The sequence below is a fragment of the Theropithecus gelada genome, chromosome 2 (assembly GCF_003255815.1).
Source record: "Theropithecus gelada isolate Dixy chromosome 2, Tgel_1.0, whole genome shotgun sequence".
Lineage (NCBI taxonomy): Eukaryota > Metazoa > Chordata > Mammalia > Primates > Cercopithecidae > Theropithecus > Theropithecus gelada.
This window is the reverse complement of record NC_037669.1, coordinates 126,224,764-126,248,525: the sequence shown is the minus strand read 5'-3', so window position 1 is coordinate 126,248,525 and position 23,762 is coordinate 126,224,764. Positions and strand designations below refer to the sequence as shown.

At 30.2% G+C, this 23,762-nt stretch overlaps 1 protein-coding gene across 1 annotated transcript in view; it reads right to left on the bottom strand.

Annotated features, from left to right (window-relative positions):
• SI (sucrase-isomaltase) overlaps positions 1–20,060 on the bottom strand; it is a 102,485-nt gene extending 82,425 nt beyond the window's left edge. The window contains exons 1-12 of the mRNA XM_025376269.1: positions 19,998–20,060; positions 17,461–17,578; positions 16,107–16,243; positions 10,683–10,800; positions 10,310–10,419; positions 8,864–9,015; positions 6,709–6,880; positions 4,904–5,003; positions 3,837–3,949; positions 1,139–1,264; positions 403–534; positions 193–312 (exon numbers count right to left, since the gene is read on the bottom strand). Coding sequence (XP_025232054.1) covers positions 193–312; positions 403–534; positions 1,139–1,264; positions 3,837–3,949; positions 4,904–5,003; positions 6,709–6,880; positions 8,864–9,015; positions 10,310–10,419; positions 10,683–10,800; positions 16,107–16,243; positions 17,461–17,578 — 1,398 coding nt within the window. The 5' untranslated portion in view covers positions 19,998–20,060. The remainder of the gene's footprint in view (positions 1–192; positions 313–402; positions 535–1,138; positions 1,265–3,836; positions 3,950–4,903; positions 5,004–6,708; positions 6,881–8,863; positions 9,016–10,309; positions 10,420–10,682; positions 10,801–16,106; positions 16,244–17,460; positions 17,579–19,997) is intronic.
• Between the last annotated feature and the right edge of the window lie 3,702 nt (positions 20,061–23,762).

Sequence of the window (23,762 nt, the reverse complement as noted above, 5' to 3'; positions counted from 1 at the left end):
TATAAGAACTGTTTTATAAATTCTTTGATTATTTTCTTTGTCTAATGTTTTCCTCCACAATTAAAATACAAAATTCAGACTTGAAAGCAGATATACACACACACACACACACACACACACGCACGTCCACAGAAACTTCATCGTTTCAGAGAAGAAAATTTGAGTGACACAATTTTAATAAATATATTTTACCTCTCCAATAATTGGTGTACTTCCATCTGACTCATTTATCCACACATGTTGTGCGTTTCCCCTCTCATAGGATGCATATGTTGTTCCATCGGCACGTCGACCTATGGAAATTGCAGGATCCTAATAATAGAAAGAAGAAACTATGCAAAAATCTGTTAACTTACAGATGTGTAGACACTAAAAATGTATTAATGTATAATTGATTATTACCAAGATGATGACATATTTCTGCCCATAGTTATGCAAATCTTGCACAAATTGAGGGAGTCCGTTAAATGCAACTTGATCATAAGTAAAGTCTTTCTTGTCTTCCATGTAGTCAATATCAGTGACCTGTGTATCCTGAAAGTTAGAAGATTGTATTTCAATACATAGTACTGAAAGAGCTCTCAGTCAGGTCAATCTTTAACTCCAATGAATGTGTATTATAAACATAATCTTTAAAAAATAAATGAACATCCATCGTTTGCATTTCACTAAAGAAGCAATTGTATTGTTTGTAAAACTGGTTTTTCTAATTATTAAGTACAAAAGCATTAAGTGATTATTCATATTTTTCAGTGATAATGACTAGATATGCATTGTTTTTATATACGTAGATTTCAATGCACAAAAATCAAAAACTTACACATTTCAGCATTTTTGAAAATATATAGATTCTAAAATTAAGTTTTATTTTTAAAACTAAAAATGGTTTTGTTTACAGTGGAATATGTATTCTGTTCTAGTATAACTAACAATCGGTTCTTCAAAAGCATATATTTGTACTTTCAGGAAGCAAGGGCATTACATATGAGATAAAATATACTTTACAGTTAAAAGGTAGCCTTGTAATTATATTATATAATGTATATAGTAGATATTCGTGACAATTTCCTATAGGTATTATTATGTGACAATATTTAACTCAAGTTATATATTCCCACGAACCCGTCATTCTACTTACAAATGGTATGCCAGCTTCTCGGTTTCTCCTTACCACTTCTTTCACTACATCTAGTGATTTATAATTCCAGCGACTTAGTTGGAATCCAAGACTCCAATATGCTGGCATTGCTGGTAGTCCAACAAGCTTAAAGTAAATGAGAATATAATTAGTTTGAGTAGAAAAAAATATAGTTAGCATTAATAACCAAGGTTAATGTGCCTTTTATTGTCTTATATCTCTAATATTCATTTAAGTTTATATAATTTAAACAAACAATTAGTGTTACCTGGATTCTAAACAATTTCCTATTCTATTTGAATGTGTTATGAAATTTTTAACAAGTTTATGTCTTATACTTCATGTTTTAGTTTGTGCTTAAACATTAGAAAGTGCAGCATACCAAAAAGGAGCATTTGCCGAGATATGTTTCATGTATTGCAGAAAGTTAAATAAGAGAATACAATAAAAACAACAAATAAATGATGATAAAAGGGGAAATTTTCCACCACCATCCTATTTTCTATTACAAGTCACCATATAAGAAAAACAGAAAAAATGTTTGAAAGTACAGAATTTCTGTTTCCCTACATTTTGGCACTTATCTATCTCCTGGTTTGCAAAAGTGTTAATAAAATATATGTTCTGCAGTCCTCCCACCCAGTTATTGCATAGACTCTTTCTTATTCACATGCAGTGCCTCAGCTTCATTTCTTCCTCCTGGGGGCAAATGGATTGCCATCTCTTCCTATTTCTGTAGTGGCCCAAGCAAGTTCAGTGCAAGAGAATATCAGTGTCACACTACAACGGATGATATAATTTTGCACATGGAAATTTGGATGTAACTGGTGTTATTTTTTTCCACTAAAAACTGAGTATTAGGTTATATGTGATGCATAATCATACTTGACATAAAAATTTTTCTTTGGTTTAGGCATATATATATGTATATATATATATATGTATAGGATCCATGATTTCTAGGTAACAATCAAGAAATTACTCATGTTGGGTTATTGTTTTCTATTCAAATGAAATACTAAACCTATTTCAAACTTGGTATCAGATAAACCTTATATCGAATAAAGCTTTCAAGAATTAGTATTTTTTATACCATACTCCTAAACACCATATGTCCCATAAAATTAAGGATTTAGATATGTTATTGAAATTTCTTCTTATATATGTGTGAAGAATCAACATATATGCTGACATAAATTTCTTATCATATATATGTGAAGAATCAGCATATATGTAACAATACTTTTTTTGAAATAGTTTGACATTCTGCCGACTTTACTCAACATGTGGGAGATAGCTATGCCAACTGATGTTTGACAGTTGAAATGTCAAAGAGTAGTGTTTCTCCCTCTTGTTCATGTGATAACCACACACGAAGTCTATAGGTAGACCAGCCTAGAACTGTAATTATGATTTTATATTAGAGAGACTGTAAATGTTGTGTGTTTCTTTTCTAAATTTTACATTTATAAACATAAATTTGGGAATGATTACACATTGTAAATGATTAAACAGCAAAAAACCCTAGCTACTCTCATTTCAGATTTTTGGATCCTAATTTTAAAAGTTTTTTATAGTAATCATCCTTTGAGATCATTTTTGCAAATGGGAATTTTATGTTAAAAGGTATATCAAGAAAATAAGATTTTTAAAATAGGCATAATCTTTAAATCTTATACCAATGAAAATAATTTTCTTTTCCATTATAACACCAGGAATCATATATATCAACAGTTAGAAGAGAGAAATTACGTGCAAGTTTTAGAATCATCTTCAGTATAGGTCCTGGATTCCCCAGCTCTCTAAAGCCCATATTGAGCTCTGGTATACAAGATGTTACTTAATATATAAATAAGAGTTGCTTAGACAGTAACTTGAGATGTACAGTTTCAGACTAGGTTTCAAACTCAACCCTCTGAAGGCCCCACGATAGGAGTCAATTTTCCTGGAGTTTACCTACTATGAATTTATTATTATTTCATTTGAATAGAAAACAATAACCCAACATGAGTAATTTCTTGATTGTTACCTAGAAATCATGGATCCTATACATATATATATATATATATATATATATATATGCCTAAACCAAAGAAAAATTTTTATGTTAAGTATGATTATGCATCACATATAACATAGTACTCAGTTTTTAGTGGAAAAAAATAACACCAGTTATATCCAAATTTCCATGTGCAAAATTATATCATCCGTTGTAGTGTGACACTGATATTCTCTTGCACTGAACTTGCTTGGGCCACTACAGAAATAGGAATTTCTAAATTCATCGGTTTTCCCACAACTCAGTTACCTCTAGGATTTTGACCAAAAGGATATATGACCTCTACATTTATTGCCTATTCTCAGTGTTAAATAAGATCGTTCCTTTTGCTTTACTCCATCATATAAAGTCATGAATAAGTAAATATTTAATATTCAAAATCTCAATGAAATCCAATTCTTGAACTCAGCTGCCTAGAAGTAAGAAATTTTGAATTCAGAAACATAGAAACTTGAGTACATATAGAGTTCATTGGGAAAAGCAAAAACCACCCAGCTGCATCTTAAATATGTTAAGATTTTCAAAAACATTTAGCTAAGAGGCCCCTAATATGTAAAATAAAGTCATCTAAATATGTGGTCATATTAGATGAAATAAAAGTATGCAGAAAAAATTTTATAAAATAGACCTGAAACACACCTGTTGATACTGTTGAACTACTTGTTCCGGTGTATCTCCTAGAAAGATGTAAAAATCCAGAATGCCACCAGTAACTCTATATGTTACTATTGGAGTAGGCTGGATAAAAATCTCTACAAAATAAAATTGGGAAACTTATATGTAAATTGTGAAAGGGCTTATAGTAATGAATTTCAAATTCCATTTAAATTAATTTGTATTAACTACATTATTTTACAATATTTTGAAATAATTAAGAAATAATGAAATATTGAATGCAGAAATAACATAGGGAAAAAGTGAAACGCCAACATGTCTGAGGCTTATAATAAAATGTCCCAGCTATTTTCTTTCACAGATGGTGGCAAAAGCTCCCCCTGGATATTGCGTTGCAAAGGGTTAGTTGCAAAGGATTAATTCTCTGACACCAAAAGATGTTTCTCTAAAACTGCGTTTTTAATTAGTCATTTAAATTGAAGATTCTCTGAAAGGTCATATTATCACATATTAACTTCTAAAGGACAAAGTGTCAAAAGTTTTAATTTAACTTTTCTAAATATAAGACACAGTAACTGACTGGATAACCATGTAATAAACTGATCTTGCTGAAATGTGATTAATTTCTTCAATTTTTTGTTATCATCAATTCACCTATTAAAGAGATATTATACTCATAATATTAAAAACTAAAATACTACATTATATGAATCATGATGAACTAAAAAATTTACTCTTCTATTTCCATGGACATCTTTTTTATTTTCATTTGTAGTGGTATGTTTACTTATCTAGACAAATGAGATTGAGGGAATGAAAATACCCATTGACATGGATGTGTTTCGGTACTCCTCTGAAAGGAAAATAAAGTGCCTGAATGCCACAACATAGCATACTCTCCCCATAATAGATGGGCATGCAAAAATTGATTTTCTCTTTAATTTCAAAATCTACTTATAACAATTTCATACGTTAATATTAACTATAATAGAGTTTGCTCTGACATACAATATGCATGATTGAAATAAAGAGAGCATTTAAAACATTTCAAGTGAAATCTATAAATATATTATCAAATAAATTATTCTTACCCATTGCATTGCTATTCATTAAGAAAACACCAAATGACTTTCCAGATGTATCTTCAATACACATAAAGAATGTTTGATGGCCATATAAATTATTATTATTCTATAAGGCAAGAATGTGAAAATAAAATTTTCAAATATATTTAAAACAAAAAGATTATATATTTTATATGCTCTTCATGAATTAATTTGTTACTATAATTTATTTCCCATGTTTCTATACTAATTGTCTTCACTATACATACCAATGAAACATTATAGGTAAAACAAAACTTCAAACTTTTTAACATTATTAATATAGTAATGTATAAAATATATAACATATACTATTAATATACTACTTAACTGTCCTGTTTTATTATAATTACATTAGTTTTAATAGCGTATGCCCAGGTGGGAGGATCACGAGGTCAGGAGATCAAGACCATCCCGGCTAACTGGTGAAATGTTGCCTCTACTAAAAATACGAAAAATTAGCTAGGCGCGGTGACATGCACCTGTAATCCCAGCTACTTGGGAGGCTCAAGCGGAAGAATCGCTTGAACCCAAGAGGCAGAGGTTGCAGTGAGTCCAGATCATGCCACTGCGTTCCAGCCTAGGTGACAGAGCTAGACTCCATCTCAAAAATAAATAAAATAAAAAATTAAAATAATAACTTAGTCATGATAAGGTAATGGCATGTTTATCAATTAGGCCTCATGTACGCCCAAGGTACTGCAGGAGCTTCCAAAATGATATGTACCCTCATAAAAATTTAGTAGTCTGTTTCTTGAGAGCTGATGAGGAGCTTACATAATAGAGACAAACTGGAAATACACTGATATGGTGAAAGGAAAAAGACTTCCTGACTAAGTGGATATGGACTTTTAAAGGAAAGAATGTATGGAAATCAGCTCTGACATTCTCTCTCTGGTGTTAATTAATTAATCTCACTCTGCTGTAAACAGAAATTAGTAAAATTCATTAGAAATTCTGTACCAAATGAACTCTTTAAAACAACTACTCACTGGTTTATTTTTGATATAGAAACAGCATTGCCAATTAAAAAGAAATAACTGACAAACATTTGACCAAAGTCAATCATGAATCAAAAATATTTTTTAAAGGTATGATGTTTGCTCTCAAAAATCTCACATTTTTGAGCAAAAAACATAGAAACAAACATATACAGGAGTAACACACTAATATGATTATTATACTAAGTCAAGTATAAAGATAAAGACTAAGTTCTTATTGGAGAGTTTGGGAGAAGTTCTTACAAGATCAAATTTTGGTTGAGAGCTGAATGATATAATATGAGTGATGAAGAACATCAGGTTTCTGTACTTATCAGAAAAAAAACAAACTGTGCAAAGATGTGAAGTTATGGAAAATGATCATATATTATAGAACAATAAGAAGGACAGAGATGCACGAGATAGTATCTGGTAGCTAGGCAGACATTATATTGTATGAAGACATGTAAAACAGAATTATTCTAGTGCAATGGCTAGCCATTGATGGATATAAGTACAAGGGTGATTTGAAAAGGAATAATAAAATATGATCATGAAAGTAAAAATAAACCATTTATAAACTGCAAATCCCGTGAAAAGCTTCACAAAATCTGTTAGTCACTGAGTCCATTTAAAACCTATCAATTGTCACTCTCAAGCTAAACAATACAACAGCAAGCTTTTGTATTGGTATCAGTGACATTCAAATAGTTTAGTTGATCAGTTAAAATAAACGATGTTTTCAAATATGCTAAGATTATCATCTGCTGCACTATAATGATTATATTTATAACAAGAAAAATAGTTTCTTACATCACCGGGAAGTTGATCTCGAGTAAAAATTGGCCATGTTTTCCAGGATAAATCATGACGAAATCTCTTATGAACCTGTTCCCCAATACCATAAATGTAATCACTTGGAAGACGGGTTGAGATCTGTAAGTACTGGTCAGAGTACACTAAGGGACCAATGCTGGTGTCAAACCTGCACCGTAAAAGAAATAAAGAAATAATCATATAAAAGAAATAAAGAAATAATCACCATAAAAGAAATAAAGAAATAATCATATATTAATCATATATAAATAAAGAAATAAAGAAATAAATATATATATATAGTTCTACCAGATACAGGTTTATGTTAACATTATCCAGAATATTTCATTTTAAACACACCTGTGGTTAGCTTTGGTCACTTCTTAGAAACACACAAATTACCCCATAAAAAAAATTTGTTCACTGCATCGACACAATTTTTGCCAATATCTTTCACATCCATTTCTTCCTTTACTTTTCATCACAAGTTTAAAGCATAAGTACCATTATCAATCACATTTCACAGATGACACAAACTGGGATAATTAGTTGATGTTTTTAGGGACCACAAACTGGTTGGCAGGAGAGCCAAGTTTCAAACCCAGTTTTGCTTGCTCTGGGTACTAGATTTTAAAATACAGTATTTTACTGGCTTCCACCCTTAAAAATTAAGTTTGAAAGCATTTTTCCCCTAAAAAAGTTTTATGTTTTATGCAGATGAAATAGGTACTACAAGAAATGCTAAATGACGTGTAAGATTTGTATGCTTTTATTTTTATTGACAATTAGTTATTGTATATACAGTCAGCCCTCCATATCTGTGAGTTCTGAATTCATGGATTCAACCAACCAGGGATGGAAATTATTTGAGGGGGGGGGTAAAAAAAGAATGGTGTATCTATACTAAATACATACAGACATATTTTTATTATCATTCTTCACTAAACAATTTAGTATAACAATTATTTACATATAATATACATTGCATTCATTATCATAAGTAATTTAGAAATGATTTAAGTATACAAGAGGATGTGCGTAGGTTATATACAAATACTACACAATTTTATATAAGGAATTTGAGCATTCATGGATTTTGGTATACACAGTGGGGGAGCGGGGGTTGTCCTGAAAGCAGTCTCCATGGATACTGAGGGAGGTCTGTATTAATGGGATACAATGTGATGTTTTGATACACATGATTTGATGATAAAACTAATTAACGTATCCATCACCCTACATACTTTTTACTGCAAACATTTAGAATTTATAGTAGTCTCTTAGTACTTTCGCAACATACATTAAATTATTATTTTATAATTAGCTATAGTCACCATGTTGATTGGTCTCAAAAACATGTTGTTTCTGTCTAATCATTTGATCAACATTTTCCCATTCTCCTCCACTCCCAGCCTCTGGAAACCATAATTCTACTTTCCGCTTCTATGATTTCAACATGTTTTAGATTTCACTTATAAGGAAGATCATATAGTATTTGTCTTTCTGTGTCTGGCTTATTTCACATGGTATTTAATATTTTTATGATTTAACACAAAGTCATTAACAAAAGTACTAAAATACATTTAGTAAGAGTAATTGCTGAGATTTAATCTTGACAATTGCTTTATTAGCAATTCTTGGGGATACAAGGGCATTTATCTTGAAACCATTCATAGGAAATTACTAAATCTCTTGCACCTACACACCTCATACAATCATAATGAAGGTGTTCAGTCTATATTGGATTCTACATATATATAAACTATTTTAATATTAATATGATAACTAACTCCTCTTTCATCTTTGAATAGTAACTGTCTGATTCTACAAATTGGCAACAAACTATGATAAATATGGGGGAAAGACACAAGAGCTACTCTATGTATGTACAAATATATGCAAGACTAGAGTTGCATTAGTGAAGCTCTCCACCTTCATCTTTGTTCAACCTTTATTTGTAGATTCTGATTTATGCTCCAGCATCTTTCATCCACAAGAAACCAAACTCTTTTATCACTGTAATCTTTATAAACCTATCCACTTACCCTCTTTTGGGAGGAAATTTATTTCTACCAAAAATGTCTTGAAATTAAGACTTTCCAATTCTATAATAACAGAATAAACTCATATAATTGTAAAATAATATACTTACAAAATTTTAGCATTGCTTTTCCTAATAACTTGGATGCTGAATGGGTTTTCGGTAACATTCACATCATACAGTGTATCAGAAACTGTGGGTCCAGTAAACTCTTTTACGTACTGATGAGGGACTTCATATCTTCTATTATTTGGATCAGTAATCTGGAAAGATTTAAGCAAGTTAACATTACTTGATTCTAGACTTTTATTTAATATTCCATTTCTGAACGATTAAATGCAAGTTCTGAACAAAAAATAACGTGGTGATTAGTTTCATAGAAGAGTATTAATCTATTCAGAATCTAAATTTTAACATTTTTGAGTGGCTATGCACAAAGTGTATAAATATTAAAGAAATACATAGATTTAGCTGGTTATGAAGTATTGTGTATAAAATTAAGTACAGATTTTTACTGACTGATATAAAAATGACAGTATTACCAAATATTGATTACTGAATGCTAGTAATCAGTCACTGTATACTAGTAAATCAAGACACTAAATACTAGACCTTTGTGAAGTCAATCATTCTCAATGCTTTTCAATGTTTGGGTCCTTATGTAACTATATAAAGATAAGAAACTTATCTTATCCATAAAGATAAGAAATTTTGTTTAAAAATTTTTAGAGAAACTAAAAAGAAGTACTGAAATAAAATTGAATCACTGAGAAACATAAAAATTTGGTTTCCGTGAAATTATTGCTAAAAAGGTGATGTACAAATAATTTGGTGCTGTTTTTACTTCCAAATCCAAAATATTTATACTAGTAAACTACATTCTTAAAAAAAAAAGAAGAATCGTACTTTTTAAAATCATGAATAAAATTTATAATCAATGAAAGAAAGTATTATGTTGCATGTATACAACACTAACACTTTTCTCAAATTAAATTTTAGATTAATCTTCTATCATAGCCTGTAGTTTAAATAATAATAAATTTTAAATGTTTCTTGAGAATGCTTATTTTCTTCAAGGCACTGAGCTAAATATTTTGCATAAATGATATTATTTAAATCCTTCAAAAATAAGTACAGAGCCCACTATTATTATTTGTATGTTATATTTGAGTAAACAATTTGAGAAAAGTGCAGTTTAATTAATCCTTCGCCTTGGAATAAACATTTCTCAAGAGAGAAAATATATTTGTAGGATGAAAGGTGTGTTCATCAAATGTCTCACTGCAAGCGCCACCTCCCGGATTCTTGCCATTCTCCTGCCTCAGCCTTCCGAGTAGCTGGGACTACAGGCACCCACCACCACGCCCGGCTAATCTTTTGTATTTTTAGTAGAGACAGGGTTTCATCGCGTTAGCCAGGATGGGCTCGTTCTCCTGACCTCGTGATCCGCCCGCCTCGGCTTCCCAAAGGGCTGGGATTACAGGCATGAGCCACCGCACCCGGCCCATCAAATGTCTTTTAGTATTAAATCTTCTTTGGAAACCTTAAAAACCGAACCTTGAACCGGAAACGATTGGGTGTCTGATTTTGAGTTGTGAAGAGAACACTGTTGATGTCATTTCCAAATAGTGTAGGTGAAGGTATCCTGTTTAATTTGGCTTCAAGTCCTTAAAGAATAAAAAAAGCTGCCATGAGTGACTTGATTTATAATGTTAACAATTATTAAATATATTAATGTTACTGTATTTACCACAAATGAGTACTTTTTAAATTTGTTACAATCATGCAAAAATAAGAAATTTGAACATTCTCAGGAACATATTTCTTATTTGATTCTATTTAAGGTATTTTTCCAAAGAAAAAATTAAGGCACATTTTTGCTTCACTTAAAATATATCATATTGAATCAACACGGTAAAGGACTTCTTACCAATACTTGTTGTTGTCCTTTCTTGAACATTATAACCATGATTATCAACGAAGAAGCACCAAGGAATAAGAGAGTCATTCCATGGCCTCCAGCAGCAGCCTCTCTGTGCACAAATTCCCTGATAAAATATTTTAAAAGGAATTATATCATTAGTACTATTATCAGATGTCCCAGTCTCTATTTTTCCAATGAATGAATGTTTTTAAATAATCTAATTTTTGCAAATGTATAATATGGTAAAATAGCATTTGCTCTTTTGTTTCTTTTACCTGGAAGAAATACATTTAATAAATTGAATTAATTACACCCTGTCAGAAATTTATGACCCGAGATGTGATTATTAAAATCACGTATCTATACAAATTTTTGTAAGCTCACGTATTTTAAAGGAACCTGATCTCCAAACGATTATAATTTATTCTGTTGTCATGGTATTCATATGGAAGAACTGAAATATTTATTTTGTACTAATTACCTATCAAGCTGAAATTTAAACTAGAAGGATGAAAATATGGCCCTGAATTTAAAGCCACTTAAAATCTGTAAGGGATTTAATTCTACCTACTTACTAGTTCAATATTTAATTAAACTATCTTAACTAGTTTATGTGCCGGTATCACAAGTAGTTGCTGCAATTGCATTCAATTAATAAAGCAAAATACTGAATTCTCAGTAATTTTATTATCCATATGAAATACTATGTGAAGTGAAAGAAAAATTATAAATGTTTATATATAAATAGTTTAGCTAAATATTGACGCTATGCATGAACAGCAGTATCATTACAAGTCTTCTTACTATGTAAATTTAATAGTGTGACACACTTTTATAATTCGAAAAATTGTAGGATTTTCCCCTTTGCTTACTTTCCATGAAAATAAGTTCTTAAAAACCTCCTTTTTAATCAGCTGAAAGTGTGCACTAACCTTTCTGCTATTTCATCCTCAAATTAAAATGGTATCAGATACAGACACACACACACATATATAATATATATAGTATATGTACTATATATTTATATATTTTATATAATATTTAAATAGCTAAGTATATGGAATATATGTATATTTATTATATATAAAATATAGATTTTATATATTCATTTATATATTAAAGTATATATTATATATAAAATATATATTTAAATAAAAATACACATATTTTATGTTTATGTATAATAAAAATACATATATTATTATATACATATATAATTACATATAATATATTTATATATATAAAATCTCTCTAAACACCTTATATACATATATGTGTGTGTTTGGGTATATATTTATATATTTATACCCAAACACACATACACACATATATATTGTAAATTGGGGTACAATTGGATCTAATTACTTATCAGAGCCTAAAGTGTGTGCAACTTTTGATCAGGCAATTTTATCTCCGGTTATCTAACCTGAAGAAATACTCCTAGCAATACAAAGAGACAATTGTACAAAAAAATATTATTTACAGCAGTCTCTACGAAAGATTTGTATATAAAAGTCTAAATACATTTACATAAATACATATATAAACACATAAAGGTGTTAAGTTTAAAAAATAAAATGAAAGAAATAAGCACACTATAATCACAATTTAAATAATTTAAAAATATAGAGTAAAATAGGCTTACATTCATTTCCTGAAAATATACCATATTATTTTCCTATGTCTTTCATATAAACCTTGGAAAAGGTGGCTTAAAGCAACAAAAATTTACTCTCTTACCGTACTGGAGGCTGCAAGTCCTAACTCAAGGTGTCAGCGCAGCCATGCTGCCTCCAAAGGCTTCACAAAATAATTCTCCCTTGTCTCTCTCTAGCTCCTAGTAACTCCTGGCAATCCTTGGCGTTCCTTGGTTTATAGGTGTATTTTTCCAATTTCTGCTTCCATTTCACATGGCTTTCTTCCCTGTCTGTTTCTGTGTGTGGTTCCTTCCTCTTATAAGGATATTAGTCATTCAGCCCAGGGCCCAACTGAATTCACCATGACTATATCTTAACTAATTGCTTCTGGAAAACTGTATTTCCAGATAAGGTCATATCCAGCGACTCCAAGTAGATATGAATTTTTGAAAAACATTATTTAACCTACTACATATACACACCAATATATTAATTAAAAACATATATCCCTGTTGTTGCTTTAAAAATATTGGTAATTTTAGTTTATCTTGTGAAGATATTGATACTTGTTATTTATGTTTAGTTGTTCTTCCTATTTTTCAGGTCTCATTATTTTTAGTTTCTGATCTAATTATTTTCCTTTTGGCTTCATTTGACACAGTTAAACTCTAGCAAATAAAAGTATAATAAATTTATCATATTGTAACATATTTCATCATATATGATATACAATTATGTGATTATATATATTAAATGTAATAATTTTATATGTAGTAACATATGTGTATACAATACATAGATATGTATATTCATTGTATTATGACCCCAAAATTCATATGTTGAAGCTCTAACCCCCAATGTGAAGGTATTTGGAGATAGGTCCTTTCAGGGATTAATTAAGTTGAAATAAAAATATAAGGGTGGAGCCCCAATTCATTAGGACTGGTGTCCTTTTAAGAGAAGGAAAAGACAACAGAGATCTCTCTCTCTGCACGAAGAGGAAATACTCATTGTGAGGACAAAATGAGAAGGCAGCTGTCTACAAGCGAGAAAGAGAGGCCTCACTATAAACCAGCCTTGATGATGACACCTTGATCTTGGACGTCTAGCCTCCAAGATTGTGAGAAAATAATTGCTATTGTTTAAGCTAACCATTCTGTGGAATTTTGTTATGGCAGCCTGAGCTAATGCACTTTGCATGGAATTATGGCTGTTTCCTAGGTAATCATTTGATTATTCTATATTTTCTCATCATTGTGCACTAAGTAAACATGCCCTTTCTAAGATTACAACAAACATGCCATTTCTAGTATACAATAATTTATACAGTAAGTTTAATATAACCAATTTTCAAATATTTAACAATCATGATCTATCCTCATGTATATGAAAATTCAAGATAAATCTTTTTTTTAATTAAGGAAATTTTTTGAAAATCATTACTTTAACCAACTTCAATCTCTATCACTACATTTGGAACAAATAATATTTAGTCAGACGGAATGCTTCTCATATTTAAAAGAGTCAGTGTATCTATTTAAGATGAAAATTATTTAGTTGATCACTTAAGATGGTAGAAAATTAACATTTGAAGTATATTAAAGAATATTTAAGGTATTTAATGAAAAGTATTATTAAAGATATATAACTATAAATAACAGCAACAGCAACAACAACAACAAAAAAAACCCTGAGTGACAAAGATTGAATAAAAGTTGTATTTGAAAATTGCAAAAAAAGGCAAATATCTAGGCCCATTTTCTAATTTCAGGTAGATTTCATTTTTCATTCCTTTATTATTTACTTTTTAAATCCATTTTGTATAATAGAAAAATACAACCTTGAAAATTCATCCACTTAGAGAAAATTATGACATGCTCGTTAAAGAACAGTGACTACTGAGTTCGTGAAACGTGAGCTCACATTGAACTTTGCATACTACTATTCTAATTCCAGTTTTGCCTGTAAACTAGCAAAGTGACATTGGAGTATTAATTTAGCCTTGAAAAAGACTCTAAGCTTCCATATAAGTCCAGAACTTTATGAATAAGGTACCACTTAAATGATAATCTCTTTAAAATCATTTTGTTAAGTTGCACTTTCCCAGTTAAAAATGTCAAGAAAATACTCAAATTCATTTGAGATATACTAAGTTAAACTTTTAAAACTATAAGTTGTCATTTTATAAATAACAAGCATAAATATATTGGCTGAAGTTTAACTTGTTTACTTCACAAATATAATTTATTACACACTGAAAACATTCTTCAACAATCTAGCAATCTAACAGTTTAGACTAATAGTTGGCAACAAAAGTTGACAGTAAAGACTAATAGTAGGCAACAAAACTATAAACCATTCACTTTCAAATGTTGTTTCCCTATAAGACCTTCAAAACCCATATTGTTCCTCACAGAATTATATGTTCAACTTCAATCATTTCTTTCCTTTTTTCTTTCCTTCTTTCTCTCTTTCTTTCTCTCTCTTTCTCTCTTTCTTTTCAGATGGAGTCTCGCTCTGTCACCCAGGCTGGAGTGCAGTGGCTCAATCTCGGCCCACTGCAAGCTCCACCTAAAAAGGTTAAGTAAAGAGAATATCTGGCCACTTTCCTCAGTGTATCACAGTAAATACTATGTTATTTAGCTATTCTATCAGTGGGTAAGCTATAGGGCCTACTATTCATAGTATTACTCTAAGGAAAATCTCATCTCTTTCAAATTTGTTTGTGGCAAATTAATTAGAAAATTATATGCTTACTATGATGTAGGGAAGATAGAATAGGAACAAAATAAATTTTATAGTTTATTCAGTTAATTTGTGTGTGGTAAGGTGGAGTGGAGAAGGTGAAATTTATAATTGCATATCATATTTGCAAATGCAAATATTTGCAAAATGTCAGTACATAGAGTCAGCCCTCTGCATCTGTGGATACAGCAAACTGTGGATCAAAAATATTTCAAGGAACAAAAAATACCAACATGGTAATAAAAATAATGTAAACAAAAAACTGCGGTATAACAATTATTTGCATAGCATTTACATGGTATTAGATTTATAAATACTCTACAGATGATTTAAAGTATACAGGAGAATGTGCATAAGTTAGATGCAAATACTGCCATTTTATATAAGATATTTGAACATCTGCAGATTTCGATATCCTCAGAAGTCCTGAAACCAATTCCCCGAGGATACACACGTATATGTGCATATACACCCACACACATAGACCTTTATTCCCACACAGATTTCCCACACAAATCTGTGTGGGAATAAAGGAAGATTGAACGTGGGTTACATGAATCCAATTGGTTACCGCTAATTTTCTCCATTTTCTCTTCTTCACTTCTAATTGCTAAATTAAAAACAAATAATAATTTTCATAAAATGAGTATCATTTTATGTTCCACAGATACTTCTTAATGCTATTATTACAAATACTCTATTGGAACATACATATCATCTCTTAAATGTTCTATATTATCAAAGGTATACTTTCTTCAATAAGTAGATTTGAGATGAAAGAATTTCATGAAGATTTATAAAATTAATGATAATTTGTTAAATATGGATGAATATTAACTTGCTAGTTTAAACTGAGCAGAGATAAAGGAAAGCAAACTCAGTAACTTCTATTATCTATCATTTTTAATAGAGAGCTATGATAAAAAGATAAATGCAGCCTAATTTATGTCTACCTCTTTATTAAATAAGATTGATCTTATATTGAACAATTATCTTAATATAATAATTTATATATTCATTAAAAATAGTAAAGACTTTTGTTGCAGACCTCTGTTGGGAATTGTTCTGGAATGCAGTTTATTCTCACATTGACAGGATCATTTAACACATTTGGACATTTTCCTGAATCAGAAGGATTTGTAATCGTAGGAGTAATAGTTGGAGTTGAAGTAGAATCACTAATTTCTGGGGGAGGAAAAAACTCAATAAAATAAAACATGACATTAAATTAATTTTCTCAGATTTTTCAAGTAACAAGTACTTTTTGAAATAATACATGAATTCATATAAAATGAAAATTTTCAAATAAATTTTGCATTTAAAAAAGACCCACAAATTCAAGCACTAGTCATCAAAAGGAAAAGATCCAATCATACTTTTAAAATTGACAGTGTAGAATCCTATTGACTTTTTCTTCAGAAATACAAAATATATTTACAAAACAACTTGGTGTAGATTCAAAAGGTAACAAAATATACCTTCATACTGTATTTACAACTTGTATTTTATAGCTTAAGAAACAAGATGGAGCAATATGATTTACGAAAAGCATAAAGAGAAGGTGAGAAGAAATTAGAGAAGAGGAAAATAGGTGAAAGTACTCACTTTCAAGGGAATAAATTGATAGGTAGAGTAGAGAAAGCTGGAATAGCAAAGAATGGTAGATACCAACTCCATATAAATAACATTCCAGCAATGAGATATCATTAAAATCTATTGCTTCATAATAGAGTAAGCTCTCAGTTTCTGGAAGTAGGCAAAACAAAAGACTACCAGGAATAAGAAATGCTAACTATAGTCTAGAAAATAATGTGTAACATCTTTTACAAGGCTGGTTTGCTCAAGAGAGAATAATGAAGAGATTCAGCATTCCGTATATATCAACTCTAAATTAGAATTAAAATATTCAGAAAAAGATAATTAAACTATCCAAGTCTTTTTTCAACTTTCCTCTACCTGCCTTTTTCATACAACCTCTCTCTCCTTAAAATAAAATCTAGCCAGAACAAAGAATATATGCTCAAATCCTCATTTCCTTTGCAAGTGTGCGAAGGCTGGAGCAAAAACCCAGGTTTTCCCACTAATGAGATGATGCTCACGCCAGTAAGCTATTATTCCACCTTACATTAACGATTTGATCCCATTGCCTCTTTGCTCTTTGTCAAGTAGCTAGGGAAGGCAATTAATGTCAAAGAACATGGATTCCTTAATTACAATAGCTCGTCATTGAAATAACTTGAATATAATGAATAGAAAAAGTTGGAGTAGTTGTGTAACTGACCCTGGATTTTTTTATGAGTGTTTCATCTTACACAGATTATTTTTTAAAACCTATAACTATTGTGGAGTAACTTCCTCCTAACTTCACGATAATGTAGACATGCTTTTAATGCACTACTTACCTTCAACAGCAGGTGTCTTAGTTGCTAAAACAACAATTAGGGCAATAGCTATTATAGTAACTATGACAAAGAGGACAATCAGAGAGATTTCTAATCCACTAAATTTCTTTCTTGCCATCTAAAAAGAGAAAATAATATATATTTAAAATGTAAAATATATAACTATAATAAACCACCAATAATTCTCATGAAATTACATGCATTCTTTTTTTTAGTAAGTACAATGCAGAGTGGCAGACAGCACTTACATAACATCCTAAATTAAGCACCCACTTAATAATATATTAAGCATGTACTTAATAACTTGTAACTTATCCTCATATAAAATGTAAGCAATACATGCAATTTAAACTAAAAGGAATGAATTACTGATGTGCATTACAGTAGTAGTATGCTGAGATGAAAATATAGATGGAAAAAGTATATTCAAGTAGGTGTGCATTGCCTTCTCATTTAGAGCATTTTGCAAGGCAAAGGCTTCCATTTGCACTGTTTCTCAATTCTCACAACAATTTTATGAAGGAAATAGTTATTCATATTTTACGAATTAGGAACTTTAAGCTTAAGAGAGAATAAGTTATATTTCAAAGTTAAAAACTTCAGTTTTTTTCTTGAACTCTCATCTCTCTAATTCCAACACTACTTTCCACAATGATACTGTCAAAAAGAACATAAATACATATATTTGATAGAACAGTATATATTTGCGAGTTGCTAGTCTGTTTAAAAATCTTTTGAATTATCACTAAGTTCCTCCATCAAACAGCAGCAAATTCGATATACAAAACTCTCATATCAAAAATATGTATTTATTATTAGGTGGCATTATACTTTTGAGGTAGCATATAGAAGATACCCAAATGTAGACTGGAAAGAACACACCTACAATAATTATCTGAAAGTATATTTGTTTAATTTAATGTTGACCACATATATCTTATTTTTCTTAGTTCTCAGGTTTCCATGGATTACCTGTATTCCATGATTTTAATATAAATCTTAATTCAAAGACATATACCAAAGTAGAACTTAGAATTTCTATAGTAAATGCTTTAATAAATTACTGGGTTTAAAACCATTTTTTTTTTTTTTTTGGTCTCACAATGGTCCCTGTTCTGTAACTGTGTCAACTCAAGTACCCAGTTTTCCCAACCTAAACATCTTTTTTTTCCGTCTTCCATAGGTTTTACAACATTCAATCATTCAGTAAGTCCATTTGACTTTATCTTCAAAGAATTTTTAGAATTATGCCTTCATTTTATTCCCAGTACCACAGCATAATTTTTAGATAGCACATTGCCTTCATACCTGCAGTTCAGTTTCAATCCCTGCCCATCCACTCTTCTAGGTGAATTCTAAATTTTTCTCAATTCAAATGTCATGGTGAGTTCCTTACTACTCTGAGGCACAGTTAATCTAGCCTTTCTTCATTTACCATAGCATAGGAAATGTTCATTGCAATTATTTATGTATATGTCAATTTCCTCAATTAGATTGTTACATTCTTGTTAGCAAAAATTATAAAAGTAGTCAGAGACTAATATTAAGTAAGCAAAAACTTAATTTTTTACTATAGCTTATAAATGAATATATGCAGATTAGCATTCATTCTTAGTATATAATTTTCTGTTACAGATATGTAAGCTTATTACTGCATCAGTAATCTTCAAAGACAATGAATGTAAACTAAACAGAGCAACAGGTAACATATAAAGCTGTTTGAAAAATGAAGCCCAGTTGCTTGATATTACATTGAGAATTGACAAAGTTAAATTTAGTGTTCAACTTTAAGTAAGTGTAAATCTCATTTGAAGTGATAACCTACTTTGCTACCAAGAAGTCAGTAATGAGAATTGTGTTTTCTTTTTTGACAAGGGAAATCTTAAGAAATGCATTTTTGTCATGAGTCAAACTCTCATTTGTCTAGAAAAATCAAAACAAAATTTAAAACAATTGCTTAAAATTACTGTGATAAAAATACGATCCCTGTAATTTTGGATTACAGTAATTTTAAACAATTCTTCTTGGAAATTATATATTGATACCCTTTCTCTGCATATTTATTATGAAGATGAACAATACTTTATTGTATAACAACTTGAAGAATGATCTTTAAAAAGTCAACTAGGAAACATTCAATGTTTTATAAATGTAGCATTCTGCTCTATATAGATTTTCTTAGAATATATGTAAGCATACTTTATTATTCATCTATTTTTCAAAATCTCAATCAATACTTATTTTCTTTCATATAGAGTCATTAAAAAAAAGTTGCTATGATTCCACCTAAGTTTTACAAAAGTTATAGTGAAGAGTTGGGCCAAAAAAAAAAAAAAAAATCCTGTGTTTAAAACAAATTAGAAATGTGTTTTCCTGTTTAATACAAGGTACTGCATGTTTTAAATGGCAACTTAAAATATATGATGTTGCTATTTTAACCTAGTGCAGACAGATGGGGATACTGCTAACACAAATTAAGAAAAAATATAATTAGTTGAAAACATAAAAATAACAAAAAAAATGAGCTATAGACTTACCTTATTTCATAGCCTGTTCTGTTTGCTGTGTTGTACCAGACTTGGATAAGGCTGCCAAAATAATGATCAAGGCAAGTTGCTTAGGTATATATTGAACTACTCATAAAGTTTTATTGCACCCTCACCAGCCTATCAGTGTTTAATAATCTTCTGCTCAACATGCAATTGTTAAAAGCCTTAACCCTGAAAGTAGTTTACGTAAGTCTTTCTCTCTGGGAATGTAAGTTAATTAGTAATTGTACTGTCAGATAGTCTTTGATTTCTCAAAGCTGTGAACTATTAGTATCTTAAGAACATAAAAGTAGCTTTCTTTTTTTTCTCTTTTCAAAATTATATTTCTTTTATATTTAGACGTTGTTATAATAACTATTTTGTCTCATTGTGTGCAATTTAGATCTTCACTGGAAAGTAGAAACATATTTGAAAGACAGAATCTGTAAAAAATTTGCAGGATATAACAATTAGAAGGTAATATTTTGTAAAAAGTAATTATTAAATAAAAATTATTCCCTGTGTCTTGTCTTCGATCTTAAGGTTGAAAAAGTGACCAAATCCTTAAGTATAAGACATAAAGTAGAGGTGTACAGATAAGTAATTTAGATATAAAATCAACATATTTGTCTATTTATTTACCATACATAGCACTCATTGAATTATAAAAAAATCATATTGTAAACCCCTCTCATTTCATATAGTAAAATTTATAAAATTAATTACGCTACTGGTTTAAGCTAGTATAATGTTTAAAAGCAATGGATTTGATATAAGCGATTTGGACATAAATGCTGACTGTACTATGTTTACCTGAGAAATTGTGGGAAAAATACTAACTATAAAATCACTAAGATAATTATATGAGCTAATATTGCTTATTATTATTGACCTCAATTTGACTCTGAAATTATTAGAGTCTCAGCTTTGCATACCATCTGGACACTACATTTTCAACAAAATATATATTAAAATAATGTGTTTGCATAAAGTAGAGCAATTAGGTTTTGAAATACACTAAATATGAGTCTAAAAAGAAAATTTTAAAAGATTATGCATGGATTGCTGTAAGACTCAGTAGCTATATAAAGGAGAAATTTCAGTATATAAAATCAGTTATGTAGCAATAAGTTTAAAATCAGTCTAGAATGATCTAAGTAGGAAAAATATAACAAAACTTTTGAGGGATTTACTCTCTGTTCATACGCCACATTATTTTATATGTATAAAATCTCACTAAATCAACCCAAAGCTCCTAGAACCAATAGGCAAGCAAAGCAAGGTCACAGGATATAAGGTCAACATACAAAGTTGAATCATAATCCTAAATAACAGCAAGGAACAACTGGAAAATGAAACTAAAACATAGATATAGACAGAGATGTAAGTTGATAGGTAACGAGATTGTCAATTAGAGTAGCATCAAAAACTGTTGATGAAAAAGTTAAAGATTTTAAAAATTGAGAGGTATGCCATATTCATAGATTGCAAAACTCAGTATTAAGCTGCCAATTTGCCACTATTAGATCTACATATAAAATATAATCTAAATCAAAACTCCAAGAAGTAAATATAGACAAGCTGATTGTAAATTTTGTATATCAATTTGTATAACAGCTTTATTGATAATTTCCCCTAACTGGAAACAACCAAAATGTCTGTAAACTCTGGCATATCCATACAATAGCAAATTACTCATCAATGAAAAGTTATAAACTACTGATTTATGCAACAACATTGATAAATCTTATATTTCAGATCAGTTGTTTTCCCTTTCATTTTAGTTATCTGATAGATTCAAGAGAAATGGTTAACAACTTGTCTTTTTATTTCTTCTTTTAAAAGTGAGAGCAAAGATTCTTCCCAGCTTACCGCATCTTTGAATTGAAAGGGTAAACCTCTGTCAAGTTTCAATTAGTCCACCTTTACATGTTCCTTTACATATAGAAATATTTTAAGTAACATTTTTTGTTTTCTCCAGTTAAAAATTTTGTGTGATTTTGAATTTGCATATCTTCCATTTCATATCCTTATCTCCCTCTCGTGTGAGACAAACTGGCCTTTGCTTTAAGTAATTACTTCTGCCACCCTAGCTCTGGTTCCAACAGTGAACCTCAATCAATACAATAAGGTGTTCAAAAAATGCTTAGAAGGTAAATTCAGACAAAAATCACAAAATAAACACATTCAATTATAAGCATAAGGAAGTTACATATAGTAATAAGAAAGGCATTTTAACTTAAAGCATATTATTTTATTTAAAAACAAATATAAATTCTTAAAATTTCAATTATTAGCATAAAATTGTACAGAAACTTAAAAATTTTACAAGCAAAATTATCCCCAAAATGATCCCCAAATTGAGTTAGATAGTCAGTAGGCAGGATAAGTTGAGAACACCAAAATGAATCATAACTGGTGATTGACACCTAGTGTAATTAGGACAGATTGTTCAACTACTGTCTTTATGGAGTATTATGTACTTTGTCTTTGAAATGTACATGTCAGAATTTCAAACGTATGGTAGTTAAATCATGGACATCAAATATGCACTTTAGGTTAAAAGTTATATGATTTAATATACTAGTTTCATATGTTACTTGCCACCAGGATGCAACAAAAAGACAAAATCGAATTTTCACAGTAATAATTCAGAGATACTTAAAAATATTAAATAATAAAAAATGTTCTGCTTCTTTTAGAGGCCTGTGAAAAAACTAAAAAGGAAACAGCCACATGGTAAGAGAAGAAGGAATGGAAGAAGCCTCTAGGAGTTAATTTGTTTGAGTTCTTCCCCCTAGAAGACAGAAAAGAATGAGATAGAACACAAATATAAAAAGGCAAGCCAAGGTTCCTGCCTAGGTCATAAAAAATATTGGATACAAAGGACTTTAGAAGAAGAAGGAGAAGACAGTCGGGGCAAGACACCAGCACCATTAGAAAGACCAAAAGATGGAGAGTTATGTGAAGAGCTTTCAGAAAATAGGACATATACAAGTGCTGGTATTCCAGTCTTACGCACAGATGCATAGATAAATAAATAATAGCACACATTTGCTAATAAATAGCACAGATGACTTTTTACATGTATCTCTAGATGTAACAATTCTTACAAGCTTCATGCCCAAATTTCCAGATATCTTCAGCAGTCTAAAGTGGAACTCTTTACCATTTCCATCAAGACCATTCTTTATTTATCTCTATTTCAATTGATATCTCTATTTCTCCCTAAGCAACGTGAGTGCAAGACTCTTAATTCCTTTCTGTTAAGCATTATACGTTGACACTTAATTCTGCAAGTGCTTTTCCTCAATGTCTAATATGTAATTCTATTTACTTCACTGCTATTGGTATAATAATTACATTATTGTAATTGTTTCCTAACTGGTTTCCCAAACTCCAGTTATTCAAACAACTTTTCTCTTTTCTCTAAAGTAAATCCACCCACCTCTCACCATAAAATAATTCAATTCATTATATTCCCAGTGCAGTAGTCCAATGATACTCAATGGCTAGAGGTAGTGAACTAAATTTCTTAACCTTATATTTAAAACCCTATGCCTTTCCTATTTACCATTTCATCTCCCCTGCTTTTCCCTTCATAACAATGTGTGTCACGCTTGTAGTATAGTGCAGTCTTAGTTTGTCTCATATTAAAGCTATCCATGATTGCTTCAATTAGTCATATGAGACTGGAAATGCAGAGAGAGTAAGGACAATGCTTTCCCTGCCTTCACTTAAATCAAAACGCTTTTCAGGATGTTTTATATGGAG